The 17,733-nt window shown below is 40.5% G+C and overlaps 1 protein-coding gene across 1 annotated transcript in view; it reads right to left on the bottom strand.

The window, feature by feature from the left end:
- Positions 1 to 695: 695 nt before the first annotated feature.
- The window catches only part of wdr11 (WD repeat domain 11), a 45,917-nt gene continuing 28,879 nt past the window's right edge, over positions 696 to 17,733 (bottom strand). The window contains exons 16-29 of the mRNA XM_058651707.1: positions 17,063 to 17,210; positions 14,985 to 15,091; positions 14,631 to 14,745; positions 13,240 to 13,411; positions 12,932 to 13,040; positions 11,263 to 11,325; positions 10,900 to 10,965; positions 8,921 to 9,110; positions 6,283 to 6,378; positions 5,235 to 5,400; positions 4,292 to 4,389; positions 3,939 to 4,084; positions 3,352 to 3,431; positions 696 to 2,487 (exon numbers count right to left, since the gene is read on the bottom strand). Of these exons, the coding sequence (XP_058507690.1) occupies positions 2,288 to 2,487; positions 3,352 to 3,431; positions 3,939 to 4,084; positions 4,292 to 4,389; positions 5,235 to 5,400; positions 6,283 to 6,378; positions 8,921 to 9,110; positions 10,900 to 10,965; positions 11,263 to 11,325; positions 12,932 to 13,040; positions 13,240 to 13,411; positions 14,631 to 14,745; positions 14,985 to 15,091; positions 17,063 to 17,210 (1,756 nt within the window). The 3' untranslated portion in view covers positions 696 to 2,287. The remainder of the gene's footprint in view (positions 2,488 to 3,351; positions 3,432 to 3,938; positions 4,085 to 4,291; positions 4,390 to 5,234; positions 5,401 to 6,282; positions 6,379 to 8,920; positions 9,111 to 10,899; positions 10,966 to 11,262; positions 11,326 to 12,931; positions 13,041 to 13,239; positions 13,412 to 14,630; positions 14,746 to 14,984; positions 15,092 to 17,062; positions 17,211 to 17,733) is intronic.

Below are 17,733 nucleotides of genomic sequence, written 5' to 3'. Positions count from 1 at the left end.
TTTTCTTTAAGTGGAAGAAAAGCAGGCGCTAATAGAAAAGGGAGGGATAAAGCACATTTAGGTGACAAGTGTGGATGTCTGGATGGGAGTTGTTATCAGAGCCATTTGGCTAGCTGGGTGGTAGCTTGTATAAGCAGTGGGACAGAAGAGAAATCTTGTTGTGAGGCCCCGCATACTGATGACCCCGGCTGTAACGGCTGAATCTCTCCGGCAGTTATTCATTAAGCCATTAAAGGAACACAACCGAGTCATTTGTGTGGCCTTCTGTTTCAGGCCATTTTTCTTCTCGCTGTGCTCTGTGCTTCTTGCCGGAGAGAAAGCAAGAGGAGAAACAGAATACACGACAATGAATAAATCTGAGGCGAATAAAGCGGGGAAAACGGTTGGCTGTGGGCAGCGAGCTGAAGCCAGCTGTTGGCCGTCCTTCTGAGCAGAAAGGGACTAATTAATTGCGGAAGCAGCTCATGCAGGAGCTAATTCACATTTAAGAGAGTTTGATAAATGAGTGAACATTCAAATTCAATCTACCGACACCGAAACTGAAAGAGGATAATTGCAAAGAACACTTGATAGAACAGGTCTTTTCATAGTGGCTGCAATTAAACGGCAAAGGGCCGCAGCCAATTTGACACAGCAGAGGGGCAAGAGCTCCCCCTTGTGTCACCATCTGTAGACAAACACACGGAAAACACCGGTATAATTATATTGACTTTATTGCATTCCATATATACATATACTTTCTTCTCTTGAAATATTTGTATATCTTAAGACATCAAGATCACCGTGTAAACAAAAACAAAACAATGAAAGGAGACTAAGCTCTGACACCATCACAATAATTTGTCGTCGTCTTCTTACAAAACATACTGTGTATGGAATGTCTTCTTCTCACTCGTCTAACATGCCTGTACTTTAAACATCAATACTCATGTCATGTTGTACAACGGAAACCAGCAAGTGATAATCAAACAGGCAGTACAGTCCACACTACTGCATCACAACATTAGAGAAAAATACACAGCACCAGATCAACTATTTTTGATTATCTGATGGGATCCTTTGCTGGCTCTACGTGATCCTACACTATGTCGGCGGAACACTGTGAAATGGATCTACAGGATCGACATGTAGTCCCGAGGGATAGGCATGCTTGCCGTAGCGAAAAATATCCGGGGGTTAAAATGCGACACAGCAGAAAAACAAGCACTGACGTGTTTATGAAACACAATAACACACTTAAAGTCCTGTGGATGGAGTTGGTGTCCCATTTCACTCAGGACAAGTGAAAAAAACCCAAAACATTAAAGCTGTTGCATTGTTGTACAGACTATCAGTAGTAGACAGCTTTTTAATGTGTAAATCCAAGCAGAGCACGAGTCATAATGGGGAAACCTTAACTACTTCTGAAACTGTGTGTCAGATTTTTGGAAATGTGATGAACAACCTCACAAGCTTCCACTGTTTTCCTTAATGTTGTTTGTATATAAATGAGCTGGCGAAGGTGAGCCTGCCTAAGTATCTTTGCTTCCATCCCATAGTGACATCTGGAGAGGCTTTCTTTTAAAGCATCAGCTGCTGTGGTGGAAACATCCAGTCTGGTGTGTGTCTCTTGGATAATCATTCATATTGACAAGTTTTAGGTTAAATTCAAGATACAAACCAAATCTAATGATGGAATTCAGTCCCAGAATAAGCATGGAGTGGTTATGGAGGCCCATTGTGATGGCAGTGCAAAATCAAATAGTGAACATATTCATTTGGTTTAAATTAAAAAAGGCAAATAAAACCCTGTAGAGCTGCAACTGTAAATTTGCAATTATTAATATAGGCACGCAAACTAAATGTTAACAAGCAACCATTAAAAAAATGAATGTAGCTAAATTTACCGGCAAAAATCACATGTCAACAGCAAAGTGAATCACAACAATGTGTATTACTTCATGTTTTAAAGGGGAACCAGGATACATGTATGTTTCTTTTAGGGCTGTGATATGCATACACATACAGTATGCACACTAACTCACGCTGGTCATACCAAACAATGATAAACTCAGTATAGTCACAGACAGACAGACGGACATCAGTCACCGACTAATAACTTCACATAGAGGAAACTCCACATACCTCTTTCTTTTGATGTGGAGATGCTGACCAAGGTTCCCAAGGATGCCCGACACAAAGTTAATTTACAAATGTGAATTTACTTGACTTATTTCATTTGACTGGCTGATGCTTGATTTGCACCGAAATAGTCCACCTATCTGTTTCAAAGCACCTGCCCTTGAGGTCACTCTGTGTTCTCCTGGCCCGACTTCACTTCTTCGCCAATAATGGCTTCTGGAACACCTCCCTCTCCCTGGAACAGCTCCTCCATCAGCAGCTCCCCAGCACTGCCGGCCCGTGATGCCCATAGAGCAGCACCCTCGCGCAGGCCCAGCGAGCGCAGCAGCCGCGCATAGTCCAAAAATGCAGCCTCGATGAGTTTATGTGCAAATATAGGTCAAGGAGCAGTTGGAACATTTAGCGTGGCATAGCAAATGTGCTCAGCCAAAGGTATTCATTCATTCATTCATTCATTCTCTACCACTTTATCCTCCACATGACAGTCGCAGGGTCAATGCCAGCTGAGGTACACCCTGGACAGGTCGCCTGTTTGTTATCAGTGTACACTTTGTTATTACATCACAGCTCTTGATCGGGATAATGGGCGATAAATTAAAGGAATAGAAGTGAGTAAACCCGTTAAAGGAGGGAAATTACTATTATATGAAATGTGTACAGTGTATAAAGCATGTGTTCCGCACAATTATGTCCACTCTGAGGTCGTAGTCAGCTCTGGTGTAGTCTCCATATATCAGTATTGACATAATGGCCACAAGCCAGTTCTGACCAGCGAACAAGCCAAAGGGTCCGTGTTTGTAATTTAAGTGGATGCACAATGGTTTGCAAATAATTTATATATTTTAACTTTTCAATAGCTGGGGGAGTCATAAAACTTTTGTAGAGGAGTAGAACAAGATAAGCTTCAGTATGTCACAGTAAGAGCGAGACCCACTGTGTCATTGTCTGTGAAGTGTAAACACATTCACAGCTGAGACGAACAGAAACAGTCTGATCAGCTGTGACCAAACACAAACTGATCAACAGATGCCATCACTGCTGGTGTCATTTATTGCATGCGTGATACGTCTGTGTTGCAACTTAGATTTGTGACAGTAACGCAATATTGCCTATTGGGAACCTGTGAAATCTAGTTAACTGTGATCTGTGGAGCATTGGCATTGACGTCTGTAGCAGAGATAGGCAGCGTTAGCAGCTTGAAGCACATTCATGGGTTTCTAAAAAGGATATTGGACGAGTCATTGGCCTCCATCACTCCATACTTCAGACAGGCTTCAACAAAAAGGGCAGCACGATCAAAGTACCTCATACTGCCCAGGAGATGGGAGGAGATGGGAGGAGGAAGAGAAAGACAGACATGAGGAGGAGGAGAGTGTGACTGTCAGAAACTTAAATCATTCCTTAAAGTCTGGGATCTTAACGCAGACATCAAACTGATATCATGACACCTCTTAAATTCTCTGTGAGAGCTTTGTTGCTGCAAGACAAAACTCAGAACACGAGCTGTCAGAAAGGAAGAGAGAGGCAGACTAAGAGCAGATCTATGCCCAAGTAAAAGAAATGGGGTCAGACTATAAACTGAAGTGTCCTTCCAATTGAGATGTTTATGATTATGGATGGAAAAGGCGGGGAGCAAAGGAAGAGTAAGGTCAGGCAGAAAGAAAAAAGTCACAGGCAGAGTTTTTTTTTTTTTTTTTTTTTTAAATGAAAATCCTAATTCTGGAACCCTGTCTGTATTTCCATTTAAAGTATAAACAGACAAAGCCAAATATCAGTTTCTAGCCTGTAGGCTAATAATAGCATCAGCTGGTTCTTACCTGTGGAGCATCTCTCCTACTTTGTAAAAACAGCCCAATGAAAGCAGCACCAGGATGGCTTTGGACTTCTGGTTGACCTGCGGGGAGCACAGTTGCTCTGCCCAACGCTTCAGTACATCGGAGCCCTCTGCCGGGCTCAGACGCACCTAGAAACACAACGGGTCTTTCAACAGCAGCTGCATGTCATTGCATTTCTAAAACATTCAATTCACAACTCAGACACACATACGACATGCCTAACTTCACCACCAGCCATCATACCCCTCGGATGCTCACACACACTCTCTGTGTGTGTCCAAACATTACACAGTATCTAATGTTTCCTGCTGATGGAAGTCGTCATGCTGAGTTACCTTTGCCAGCCAGGCGGCTCGGTTCCACTCCCCGTAGGTCTGCAAGTAGCGGCAAGCGTCGGCTGCCTTGTCAATCAAACACAGCAGCTGTACTCCCTCTGTTGAATAGCACAAGGAGAGAATGTGTGCATTGATGTGACATGAAGAAATGAGAGCCCGTCATTACCTGTCGTGCCAACTCTTGCCTAGTTGTGATGGATTCTCTGTACATTGTAAATCACAGATTAGCGAGACTGCATTTGAAATTTCAGCTGGAAAATTGCTGTCATCTCTTTTTGACGCAGAAGAAAAGCAATTTCACAGGTCCAAATGACAAAGTAATTACATGAAGATATAACTATGATGATTGGAAGCAAATTAACAGCTACATTTGAAGAAAAATGGCAAAAAGATATTTCGTTAAAACCCAAATTAAGTCCATATATTCAAATCAAACATAATAATTGTGTTGAGGCTTCTGTTAAAGTAAAGAAGAAGTCAGCAGTCGTTCTCTGTCTCTCAGGAAAGAACAGGAATCATTTCCCTCTCCCTCGAAGTTGGCAGATTTAAAAATGTCCATGAAGAAAACAGTTGCAGTGTGAATTATGCAGACGAGATGAAACTGAGTCACACTTTCTTCAGCGTTATGCTCACTATGATGATCTAAGAACACCTTTACTGAATGACATGCATTCTCAAAACCCGGAAACATTCTGGTGCACTGATGAGAACAGAATGAAATGAATGTTTAAGCTTAATGTATACAAGTTGGTGACCTCTGTTTCTAAAGCCCATAAAAATGCAAGGAAGTGTTATTTGTGGTTTGTGTTCTACTCTGGTTTGTTTAAATGATGGTGTCTTGTATGCCCATTTGGGCTGGGCATTTTCTTTATGCATGAGACAATAATACAAAAGAATCAATCATACGAACGCCAACTTGTAACCGAGTAGAAAGCACCCACACCTGCCAGCTTGCCATTAGCGATCATGTTGGTGGCCACTAGTTTGATGGTGGACTGTGAGGGGCCTGAGGAGGTGATGGTGGTCACTAAGCAAGCCTTGAGTGAGTCACAGTAGTAGCTGGAGTTGTCCGCGCTTGTTTCCAGTAGTAATTGCACAGCCCTGTCCGTCTGAGAGCATCAAGAAAGAGAAACAAGACATTTAGCAGCTCAGACAGATGACCACTGTCTGACCTAAACAAGACTATTTGTTTCAGGAAAAAAAATACATTATAGTTGTTTACATCTGATGGTGGTGATAATGACTTAAAATCACCCTGCGGTCAGCACAGGCTGGCCTCCAACTGTCTGTCTAATGGAGGACTGTACCTCCAAACAACAGGCTACTGATTGCTGCCTGTGATTACAGAACGGGGTGATGACATTGAGAGGGAGAGAGAGAGAGAGGCTGAGACACAAAGGATGACAGAGGCAGCACTTACTGTCCACCTTGCGTCATTAGGCTCCGCAGCACTAGTCTGAGCTATTTACACAGCTAAGGAGTGCGACGTGTAAGCATGAGTTAAGAGGGTCATTTTGTAGGGAGAGAGATTGCAAAATTTGGGTCACATTGTCAAAAAAACATGTTATATATTTTTATTTTGTTAAAAACATAGTGTACACAGTATATAGGTACATGGTTTACCTATATACAGTATAATCCTTGTGGGCAGTCTAGGTCAGTGTAGCCTATAGTGCAGGTTTATAGCAGCTGTTTAAGTTATGGTGTGCACAGTATGGAACTAAATTCGACTACAAAAAAAGAGTCATAGCATTACTGTAAAAAACAGTATATGGATCACAAGTTAAATGCATTCTTATCCTTATTCTTAAATGAGGCCCGAGTGCTACTACATGTAGTAACCAAGGACAGATGTTTAGATCACATCATAAGGAATGTTGTATGTAGTGCAGGACTATTCAATAAATACATATGCCATCATACCAGCACATGCTTTTATAATGTGTGGAGGAAATAAGTGACAGAAAAGTGAGTGTGAGTGTAGTACCTACCTGACCCAGCAGGAGGAGCTGGTCCGCACACTTTTTAGTGTGTTCATAACTGGAGCGCTTCACCTCCTGTAGATGAACTCGATCCAGCTGGAACTTCTGTTGAGTGACAGTGGATACGATGTTAGGGTTTTTTTTCTCCCCCCAACACTGTCAACATACATAGTCAAAGCTTATGTTTGACTCTTTCCCCTCTCAGCTGCATGTGGAAGTTTGTGAGTGAGAAAGCAACAAAATGACTTGATACTTGATATATTATTAACATCATCTACAAAGATAATATAAGGACATTAAAGGATAAAATACAATAATAGGAATGCAGATCTCATATTCAATAGTTTTCGCTCATTATTTCACTACACTAGAGATCAGTCTGTTTGAGTCTGAGTCAGAGTGAAGGGAACACGAAAACAGCAATGGATACTGACAGCAAATATGAGTAAATAGTAAATAGTTTATCAGGTTTTAAGAAAAATAAATAGGAACAGTCAGTCAGTCATCATCTACCACTTTATCCTCTGCTAGAGGGTCGCGGGGGGTGCTGTGCCAATCTCAGCTACATCGGGCGATAGGCGGGGTACACCCTGGACAGTTCGCCAGTCCATCGCAGGGCCACACACAGATAGAGACAAACAACCATTCACTCTCACACTCACTCCTATGGTCAATTTGGAGTGTTCAATTTACCTAATCCCCACATTGCATGTTTTTGGACTGTGGGAGGAAGCCGGAGAACCCGGAGAGAACCCACGCACACACGGGGAGAACATGCAAACTCCATGCAGAAAGGCCCTTGTTCCAACCGGGGCTCGAACCCGGGTCTTCTCGCTGCAAGGCGAGAGTGCTAACCACTACACCACCGTGTATACACAAAAGTATAGAATGAAAAAACTGATAATGGCACCTTTGGGTTCAGTTGTAAATATTGTATGTGCGCATATGCAAGTGTGAATATCTATATGTGGCACAGTCTTTACATTTTATACAGATTAATTCCTCTGTGTGTAACAGCCGCGGGCATGTATCCTTGCAGAGATAGAACATTCATTTCGTAGCTGCAGAGCTGTGTGTTCTGTATTCGAGTCCTGGATATTAGTCACTGCAGTCATTTTGCTGCCATTGAAGCTGTTTCATGACAACAGGAGCTGAATGTAGCTGTGGACTGTCTGGGTATCTCTTTGAAACTCCCAACTTTGTGATCACTGTGTGGTCCCCAATTAACAGGGAGGAGAAATTCCCCGCAAAAAATGGATGCATAATAGATAAATATCCTGAAATATAAATAGGCTTATACTCGGCCCTTTCAAAATAAATTATGCTTTAAAAAAAAAAGGGGGGGGGGGTAATTATTTCCAAACACTGTGCCCTCGATATAAGTACTTGTGGGGGGAAAAACAGACCAGCTACAAACCAGTGGATGCCTGTCTTTAATTGCATATTGAGGCATCTTTTTAATTACTGTTTTTTTCTTCCAAAAGACAAGTTTCCTAAAGTAAAGTCCAAAGAACTATTCTGCAGCCTAGACAGAAACACACTATGGACATCTACAAGAAAATAAAGTCCTTTCCATTCACTGCGGAAGAATTAAGGTGGATGTCTTTATTCAATATAGCTGCCATGCCAACCAGCAGAGTGATGTGGGCAGACAAAGGCAAATCAATAAGCATCTTCTGAAGAAACTGTTGTAACACAGGGTAAGATAGGTCGATAATTACACAGGATTTGGGTTATTGTTTACTAAGTTTCCGAATGCTGTTTCAGCAACGTCACTAGCACGACGCATTGATCCGAGCGATCAAACAAGAGAGAACATTTATTTATTTTGACAATAACCTGGTGTGGACTAAAATCATTGAGGGGGAGGAAATAAATGAAGTGAGAGTTGAAGTGAAAGATGGCTTTTACCTCTAGGGCTTAAAAAGTGAGGTGCCTCGCTTCAAGACCAGGGCTTAGAGAAACAACAGGGGTGATGCACAGTGACATTAATGATATACTGTGCGAGACGGGCCATGTTGCTGACAATGTGGATAACGAGGGACAGGTTTTTGGTGTTTGAGTGCGACTGAGTAGAGGACACGATCATGTATTTTTCTCTGTTTATCAAAGAGAAAAAAGCAAAACAGACAGAAAAAAGGAAGAGGAAAAGAAGCTAAAGACCCCGAATTGATCAAATTTAAGATGTTACATTCAGAAAATATGAGCCCAGTAAGCATGGTCATAGTAGCTGAGCAATCAATATACAAGGCAATCATCTTGTCTAGCCTTTATCTATGATGTGTTCCTAATTAAAAAATATATATAAATCTAGAGCAAAGAGGATTTCCAAAGAGACAAGAAACGGTAAAATGGTAAAACTAAAGTCAAAGTGAGCAGACCGAGACATCAAAGTAACCTTGATATCTGTGCTAAATCTTGTATAGTTATAACAGCCTTAATCTTCACCAAATTATTTAACCCCTCAAATTTCAGTCAGTTCCTGTCTCTGTGCTTGTCTAAATTCTGTGTGCACTCTAATATTAAAGACAACTCAGTGACGCCATAGTTCTGCTCATTCCCATATCTGTGATGTGTAAATACAACACGCTCAAAACGCTCAAACAATCAAATCTAAGACTTTTAAAGAATCGGGAGACACCCTCACCTGGAAGTAAGAGCTTTCACACAGGATGTCGTTGCAGATGTCGAGGTGGTTGTGAGCTGACGTCAGGGTTCCTTCACCTTGGACTTGCCCCTCTGCAGTGGACACACTGAGCTGACGAGCTTGGGCGAATGATTGGAGGTAGTGGGATGCCACTGTCCAGAAGTGCAGGTCTGACTCATCCCCAAACAACCTGTGATTTACCACAACACATTTTGTAATAATGCTGCCTCTGGAGTAGTTATTCAAATGGCGCAGCTTGAATCAAAATGCCACTTGGTTTTCTAAGTAATGTGTACACTAATGACCATAGTTCCATAGGACATACAGTAGGTCTTCCAGGCTATGTCTGACTCTTCACATCCCTCTGCTTTTTCTTATGTTACTCTTTTTCTTTTACCACATCTGTAAAGACACACAGCTGTTGCTAGGCTACTTCTTTGCCACATTAACAACAGCAGGGAAACTAGGAAAGCCAAATCCTTAGACATAATTATGAGCTTACGTATTAATGGTACAAAAGGTTCCCTTGGACTTTCTAGGTAAATTGAGCCTTTGGTAATATAATGCAAACAGAAGAGGGAGTGTTCTGCATTTCTGCTCAGACTGGCTGTTCTAGATTTGTCACTTGCTTGAGGGAAAGGAAAACTGGAGCAGAGATGACATCAGAGTTGCTGACACAAGCTCTCACATCATGTTTTTTTTAGTGGAAATTTAGGAGTCATGGGTGTACAGTGAAAGCACAGCAAAGTCTGTTATGTGGCAAATAACATGACAGTTTAAAACCTAAATTATTTAACAGCACATTTGGCTCCTAATTTTGCATCAGTATGCTTATCTTTCCCTATTAATACACACAGCGGATGAAGCTAAAACGATGATATAAAAAATATACAACCGAGCAGTTTCTGAGGATAAATCATTCGTAAAATGACCTAATTATGTCCTGTTTGGCTGAATTATAGTGCGACCATTCAGTGAACCATGGTGATCCTTATAATGAATCCATTTCAGCTACAAATCAGATTCTAATAAAGAAACTCAATCTGATTAAGCTTGATATTCAAACACCAAGGAAGATGTTATTTGACACAAGTTCATATGCTTTGCTAAACAGCTCCTTTTTTTTTTTACAATAACATAGTTTTATAGTAAATGACAGAGATAGTAAAAATGTGTTTGATCCTGAAGTGTGATTAGTCATTCAGACCCTTGTTCATACCTGGCCTGCATTAGAATGTATCGCTATATGTGTATAAATCAAAGTGAACATTATTGCTCATCTGGAAATACCAAATGCATTTTAGTTTTTGAAGATGATGAGTATGAATGGACTGAGTGAATCAACTTGCAGTACTAGAATGAAGTAGATTTAACTGATTCTGATTGATTGGATGCTTCTCAGATGCATTCACACTTAAGATTAGATCAATCAAGTCAGATGTTGAATCAGCTGTGTATTATTTTACCATATATTAATATACATATAGACAAATATAAACAAAAGTTTTGGTTGAGGTCAACCAGGATATAATGAATAGCCACCTGAGGGCAACTCCACTGGTTGAAAAGGAAATACATTTGAATGGACCTGAGCCTACTTTTCACTTGATTTACATCAGTAAATATTTTCCTGAGGAGTTAATAGTCTAAATCAATTGTTTTTCTTCTACAAAAGAACATGATTTTGCAAATTATTTTCCCATTTAGGTGGAAAGAATGGCACATATGAGTGGACACCAATGTGATTAACTGCCTGTTTGCAGGTGACGTTGGTGAACTTCTAGTTGCAACTCCTAAACATGGTGCTGGTCACATCATGAATCTTGAGGCTTCTGAACAGGAGTTCAGATTCCTTTGGGTGACATCATGACCGACCGGTCAAGTCCTCAGGCCTTAGACAGATGTGAATGACACGCAGATCTGTTTGCTGTCTACATAGACAACAAACTGTCCTGCATCCATGCTGAGTTGTGACTCACCGTGAGACCAGGAGGCATCGCTGTAACAGACTCAATTCTGGATCCAGTAGCACACTCTTCATATCACTGCGGATTTACAGACTTACAATCAGAATACAGTGATAGCAAAATACACTTCTAAAACACAGCAAGCACAATGCGGCTGTTATAAGAAGGCCCGCTGTCTAAATGCAAAGAGCCCTCAGACTGCATCTACTATCAAACTTTACATAACAACTGACAATGGCAAACACACACACAAACACACATACACAGTATATGCACCATCTTGTCATTACTGGTGTCAGCATAATGACAACATCAAATATTGTAGTTTGCAGAGTATAATTACAATTACACAACGGCAATAGAGTAACAACTCACTTAGACAAGGAGTTAAGCTGCTCCTGGATGAGGCCTTTTATCTCCTCTTTCTCATTGTAGTCTCTGAAACAGAGGGATCAAACTCAGTCAATTATGTCTCCCTAAAATAAAACCCGACCTGAAATTAAATTGGCGGCAGAAAAGCTGCTTGTTCAGAGAATGTACGGAGTCAGGCAGAAATAGATAGCTCTATTACAGCATTTATGCTGAAGTCAGGTAAGCACCTTACGACTGCTGCTAATATAGCTGCCTGACTCGTGATAAGGCAGCCATGTGTGGTTAATGAATAAAAGCAGTGGGAAACAGCGCCAAGTTAAGTGGAGCATTCTTACACCAGAAAAACAAAAACGTACTACAAAGGCGTTTTTAATAAAGGCAAATTAACTCCAACGCTCACATGCTATGCTAGTGATGGAAAATACATCTAGTGAGCTGCTGCATGAGATAACACACATGTCTTAAGCATAAGTAGCTTGTTGTGTGCAGTATAATGCCTATCAATTTCCGAATGTTGTTCTTTACAGAGTCATTTAAATCCCTATAATGGAAATAAACTTGCTCTGTAAACCATTTTTACTGTGCATCTGTGCACCAAGCACTGTCACATCTACTGTATGCTCGGAACTAGAAATAAACAGTGAACTACAACAAATGACCTGTGTGCAGAGGCATGCTCTAACAATACTATGGAAAAATGCAATGACATCAGAAAATACACCAAGGCAAGTTCTATATCTAGTAGAAATTGATTTATTTGCAATAAGTCTCTATTTCATACAGTATATTATAACTGTATTACTGCATTATCATTAGTGCATTAGATCTTTACACAATTTGTGTACTCACAGCTAAACTTTGTTACAAAAATAGCCTCTAATCTAAAATGACACTGTACTAAAAGTGTCCATAGTATGTCTTAATCTCCAGGCTGATCAATGCACATTATGCAAGTTTAAATGCACTTAAAACCATAGCAGTTCTGCTTGTTTACTAATGCAAACTGTGTGGACATGAATAATTGAAACTACAGGTCTCTACTAATGTGTTTCTCAGCATACTAGATTTGGCTGTAGGGATATGCACCAATATTTATGTTTTTATTTTACAGCCAGTGTACACAACTAAGGATTGGGCTTGATTAGAATTTACAGGGCCAAGAAAATAAAAGAAGGCACTGGCAAGCTGATACTCATCTTGCAAACTGGCACGGGGCAACTCCAGCAATAAAAAGTCTATTTACATCCTGATGTTTAGTTCTTGACTGAGCTTCCTGAGGGTGTACACATTCAGCTTTTCTCCAACAGAAGAGAGTGCACTATCAAAAAAACATGGGTTTCTATGACAACATATATCTTGACATCTGACATATCACCAGGATGTGCCAGGATGTTATCGCCCCTTCACTTTTTTAATACTCTTTGGTGGATATTGTTTTTTCACCACAAGTGCTAGATACACAATGCTTGCCTTCACTTTTGCATCGATTATCCTATAGCTACTGAATCTGACAGTCATAGAGCAAGGAGTTGTGTTGTTGTGTTAATACCTAATGGCAAAGCTTGTAGAATGTACACAGATAAAAGAACACCGCCCATTGGCAACATTTAATGTCACACAATTAAGTAGGCTGGACTCATTTATGGCAATGTATTCAACAGTTGGGCCTTACACTTGAGTTATGTCCATGGTGAAGGTTCCTGACCAGGGCTGCAGAAGCAGGAATGCCTTGAGGGTTAGAGCAGCTCTGGGCACTAGCAGGTAGGGACACCACACTGGATCTGGACATGTTCCCCATGAACAGACAGATAGAACAGTTAGTTGTAAAAAGCTGTAAATAACACCACAGTTGGTGTTAAATTATGTATTATGTAATTTAAAAAGCATACTATGACATGGGAATTTACTAACTCCAATCACAATTTCTCTTTCCTATATTTTTTATTTTATTTTAAAGTTTCCACTTCACCCCTGGCTCACCAGTAAGGTCTTGTTCATCCATACGGTAGCTGGCAGACTTCATGGCCATCTCCAGCACACGGATACAGCCATCGTCAGAGGCCAGAACGACTTTGTCTGATGTGCACCAGTCAATGTCAAGGATACGGTAGTTCACGTTGCGACCAACTCGTGTGCTGCTGACCATTTGGACCTGTAAGACAGAAGGGCCAAGGTGGTTCAACACAAGCTGTCACCTAATAGCTGCTTCAACAGCATCTGCAAGGAGTCTGAATAAAAAGGTTATTCAAATAAAAGCAGGAAAAGTGGATGATTTTTGGATTCAATACAAACCTGCTGGATGAACAAAAAAACGTGTGGTACTGTAAACTAATTTATGTTATGTTTAAAACGATACACAATGGAAGACTCATTGGACAAACCATTTTATCCAACCTTCAACCTTTTTACAAGGTGTTCCCAAAACCTCCTCTCTGGCACTTAATGCAGCTGTATGGAAGTCAAGTCAACACAACCCAGCTGTCAGCAGGGCACTGAAGCATTTCGTAAATCTCTCCTGCATTTCCTCTCCTTCCCCCTCTCCTGCTCTGCTGCTGTTGTTGCTCCTTTCCCTCTGCAGTTTCATCCATCTGTTGTCTGGGTTTAACAACTGGGTTCTGGTGAAAACTGCCTTATCTCAGCTTCTCCCAAGAAAGTACTTCCCTCCATCCAGACAATAGTGCTCCACTGGGACCATCTCCCTCCACCCTTGCATGTTGCTTAATACACCAGAGGATGTCCACATTCATCTGTTCTTCAGTTTTTAACATTCATTGTTGCTGGGTAAGCTAATAAATATTTCAGTGGGGAATAAAAACACTCTAGCTTTTGACATGAGATGGAATTATGTGCTGAAGTGCAAACTAGCCAGAAGGCTTCTCAGATGAAGTGTAATGAAACATGTGCAGAGACAGGACCTTCTGGGTAACACCAGTAAACAAAGTTAAGGAGAGAGCGAGGCAACACAGAGCTTACAGAAATCACAATCATCCGTCCTGCTGTGGATTACTTATGTCATCAAAAAGCATTTGTGCAGCATCTGTGCACGTGCACTCACAGAGCAACGTAATTGTTCAACACACCAAGACAATTATTACTATTGGTAATGTTTTGAGAGAATATTAGTGAGAAATATTATGGTGCTTGAGTTATTAAGAGGACTGGAGAAACACATCATTTCTCTCACAGTAAATACATAACACTGCGGCTTCTGTGCCTTTCTTTGAGTTATGCAGTGTGGTGGGATGAAGTATGCTGAAAATGAACAGTGCATTCAAAAGGCATTTAGACTCTTTTGTTTTTTTACACATCTTGTTATGTTGCTGCCTTTTGATAAAATCAACATCAACTTGAGATGGTGCATGGATCCTCACCTCTTTGGTGTCCCAGACCTCTGCTCCATCTGTGTACATCACCAGCAGCTTTTGGTTGCCCTTCCCTGGTGCAAAGCGAATCTTCTTCACCCAGCCACGATGTGTCGGTATTCCCCTGAAAACATCCAAACCATCACGGGGGTTCATCAATTGTTTTACTTGGTTTGCAGTTTTCCGACAAATTGTATTCTACCGTCCAGTTATGTGTTTCGATCCTTGTACTGAGGTTAAACATTCACACCCACAGACCAAGCATCAACCCACAGACATTCTGCTGAGGTTTAATATTCATTGCACATAGATTATTGCACTCTGCCAGAAATTAAAAGCAAAATCCTAATATTCAATTCTCACCTGGACAAACGAGCCTTGAGGTCCCAGAAGTTGAGATTGCCATCCACATCTCCGAGCACCAGGGTGTCACCTTTCCAGGCGATGCAGGCAATACTGCCCATACTTCCCTACAACATGAGGAAGAGAAAGGATTTTTACTGATTTAAGCTGTTAAAGGACAAAAGGAGGAAAGAGAGAGACATTCATTTCGAAATCAGGTCAAGTGTGATTATCATATTAAAAACAAACATGACATCTGAGCAGGGCTGCACAAACCAGCAGATGGAGCACTAAAATGAACATATTATGTGTCAGATCCCCCTTCGCTGTGCACTTTTTAGGCAAAAATATGAAGATCATCCATCTTCCTAAAAGAATATTTGAAGCTTTGGGATATGCAAGTCTTTGAGCAATGAATCTGCAGCTGTCACAAAGATAAAGCTTTGAAATCCAATGTGTGTCTTTGTGGTGTGAATAACTGAAGGTAGAAAACCACACACTGCTTTACATTTCCACCCACCGCTCAAAATTTTACTTAAGAAATTGAGAGTGGCTTTATTTTTATTTATTTATCTTTTCTTATTTCTTTATGGAGCAAAATCAATTTGGCAGAAATAGTGAACAAATAACTCATCTCAACATAATAACAAGTCACAATGAGACAAAATCTTGTGGTGACTAATGTTATTCAAAGCCACTGATAGGGTCGGTAAAGATGTTTAGATGTATGCACTCCATTGTAGCTTTTAAATGAAACATCTGCCTCTCACGGCTTCACGATCAAAAACTTGTGTGCTCACCACTGGGCCCTATCACCTTTTCCTGCCCCAGTGAACACCCATACAAATACCTTCAGGTGCAATAATTCATAACGGCTGCAACACCTCTAAACGGCCAAATAACAGCTTTGATTCCAAGTTATTCTAAGGACAATGGACTAACCACAAAACACACCTCAATCAAATGTAATCAAGTGTAACACAAACAATCGAATGCAAACATCCAGCTTGAATCTGCTTCTAAAGCAAATTTAAGCAGGGTTTGACTCTCTTGTTTTTGTCCGTTGTATTTTTGTAAGCTTATGGGTGCTGATCTCCTTTTGTTCTTTAGTGTTCTTTTTTTTTTTTACCCAAGAGCTAAATAGCGGTCATTTATTCGACTTTACTTTGTGTATTAGTCATTTGTCAGCACCTGTACAGCCTCCTTTTGTTATATTTCCTCGTGCAAGTGCACACTCCTTGTTTAATTAAACTCCTGACTTTCCCCTAAACCGCTCCAGTTTTCGTATTCCACCTTATCTCTAATTCCAATCACATGTTACTGCTCTCCAAAACGAGCCGGGTCGTAACAGTACATTTTAGATGCAGTACCTGTTTCTCTTTCGCTGAGCCCGAGTCATGCTCTGAACTTGTACAGAAAACACATGAAAAACACTATCTGTGACAAACTGATGGCCAAAGAAGCACTCTCCCACTCTCATAAAAAAACATAAAGCAGCAGGATTTAGATGAAACTTCACCTTGATTCAATGCACTTTGCTACTGCAGAGAACTTTACCACATTTTGTTAGGAAGCCATAACCACACACACAAAGATGTTTATTATATAGAGGAGAAAGAGTAGCAAAGCAAACAGGAAGCAGTGTTTCAGAAGTAGAACTTTGAATGCAGATGCTTGATCCAACAAACAGCACAGGATCTTATCCTGCATCCTCTTTGAGAGTAAAAAAGACTAGTAAATACCATAAAAAGACGACGGTAGAACAAAATGGGTATGAACAAAAAGAAAGCAGAGTTAATGATGAAAAACGGGAAAAAGATTGATGATGGTGTGTAAAGGTGATAGTGTACATCACGATTCTGAGACAAAGTATTGATTAATAGATTTGACTGATAACATGTACAGAGAGACAAGAGGATAAAAGGTCAAAGTATTGATATGTAGAAGGTGAACAGGAAAAAGAAGACAAGGTTTAGAGCTTATGTGCGGAGAGGAACTACCCAACATTAAACTGAAAGGAGAGAGAAGGAGGAAGGAAAAGCTCTACGCAAGGATCAGTGAGAGAGACATAAAAAAAGATACCAAGTCTCGAGACTCACATCAGGGGGAATTCGAGCACCATCCTTGACTGTGTTGCCCTCTACAGTGATGTGGTAGACTTGTCCGTCTGTGTCAGTGAATACAAAATGCTCCCTGGCGGAGATGGCTTGGCTGGTCTCTGACTTGCTCTCGGCATCCTGCAGGAGACTGTAGCAAAGAAACCGAACAAACAGACGTTTGTCTTCTTTTCTTTTTTTTTTTTACACACTTTTCAGAGTGATATATTTTGGCTAGATATCTTTGTCTTCTAGATTATAAAGAAGCAATAAATTAATTATCAAAACAATATATCCACATATAGAGTTAGCTGTCAGATTGTAACTCTGTGTTACAAATCAGTTTGTGAAAAATAGAATAGATAACAGAAAGGTATCATTTGAAAAAAGATGGAAAGACGATGGATACATGTCCAAAAAAGCTTACAATAATAGATACATAACAGAAACAGCAACTTGTGTACAACAGTACAAATGCAAACCTAGACACTGTCCAACATCATAAAAATTATTACAGCCACATTGTTCCCTTAAAGGGGACATATTATGCAAAATCAACTTTTTAACCATTTTAATACTGATATTTGGGACTCTGGGGGCCCTACCAGTCGCCAAAGTGTGGAAAAACAATACTCAGTCATGTTTTCGTGGTTCCGCTTAGTGTAAGTATAGGC

The sequence above is a fragment of the Solea solea genome, chromosome 15, assembly GCF_958295425.1.
Source record: "Solea solea chromosome 15, fSolSol10.1, whole genome shotgun sequence".
In the NCBI taxonomy this organism is placed as follows: domain Eukaryota; kingdom Metazoa; phylum Chordata; class Actinopteri; order Pleuronectiformes; family Soleidae; genus Solea; species Solea solea.
This window is presented reverse-complemented; position numbering and strand designations above follow the sequence as displayed.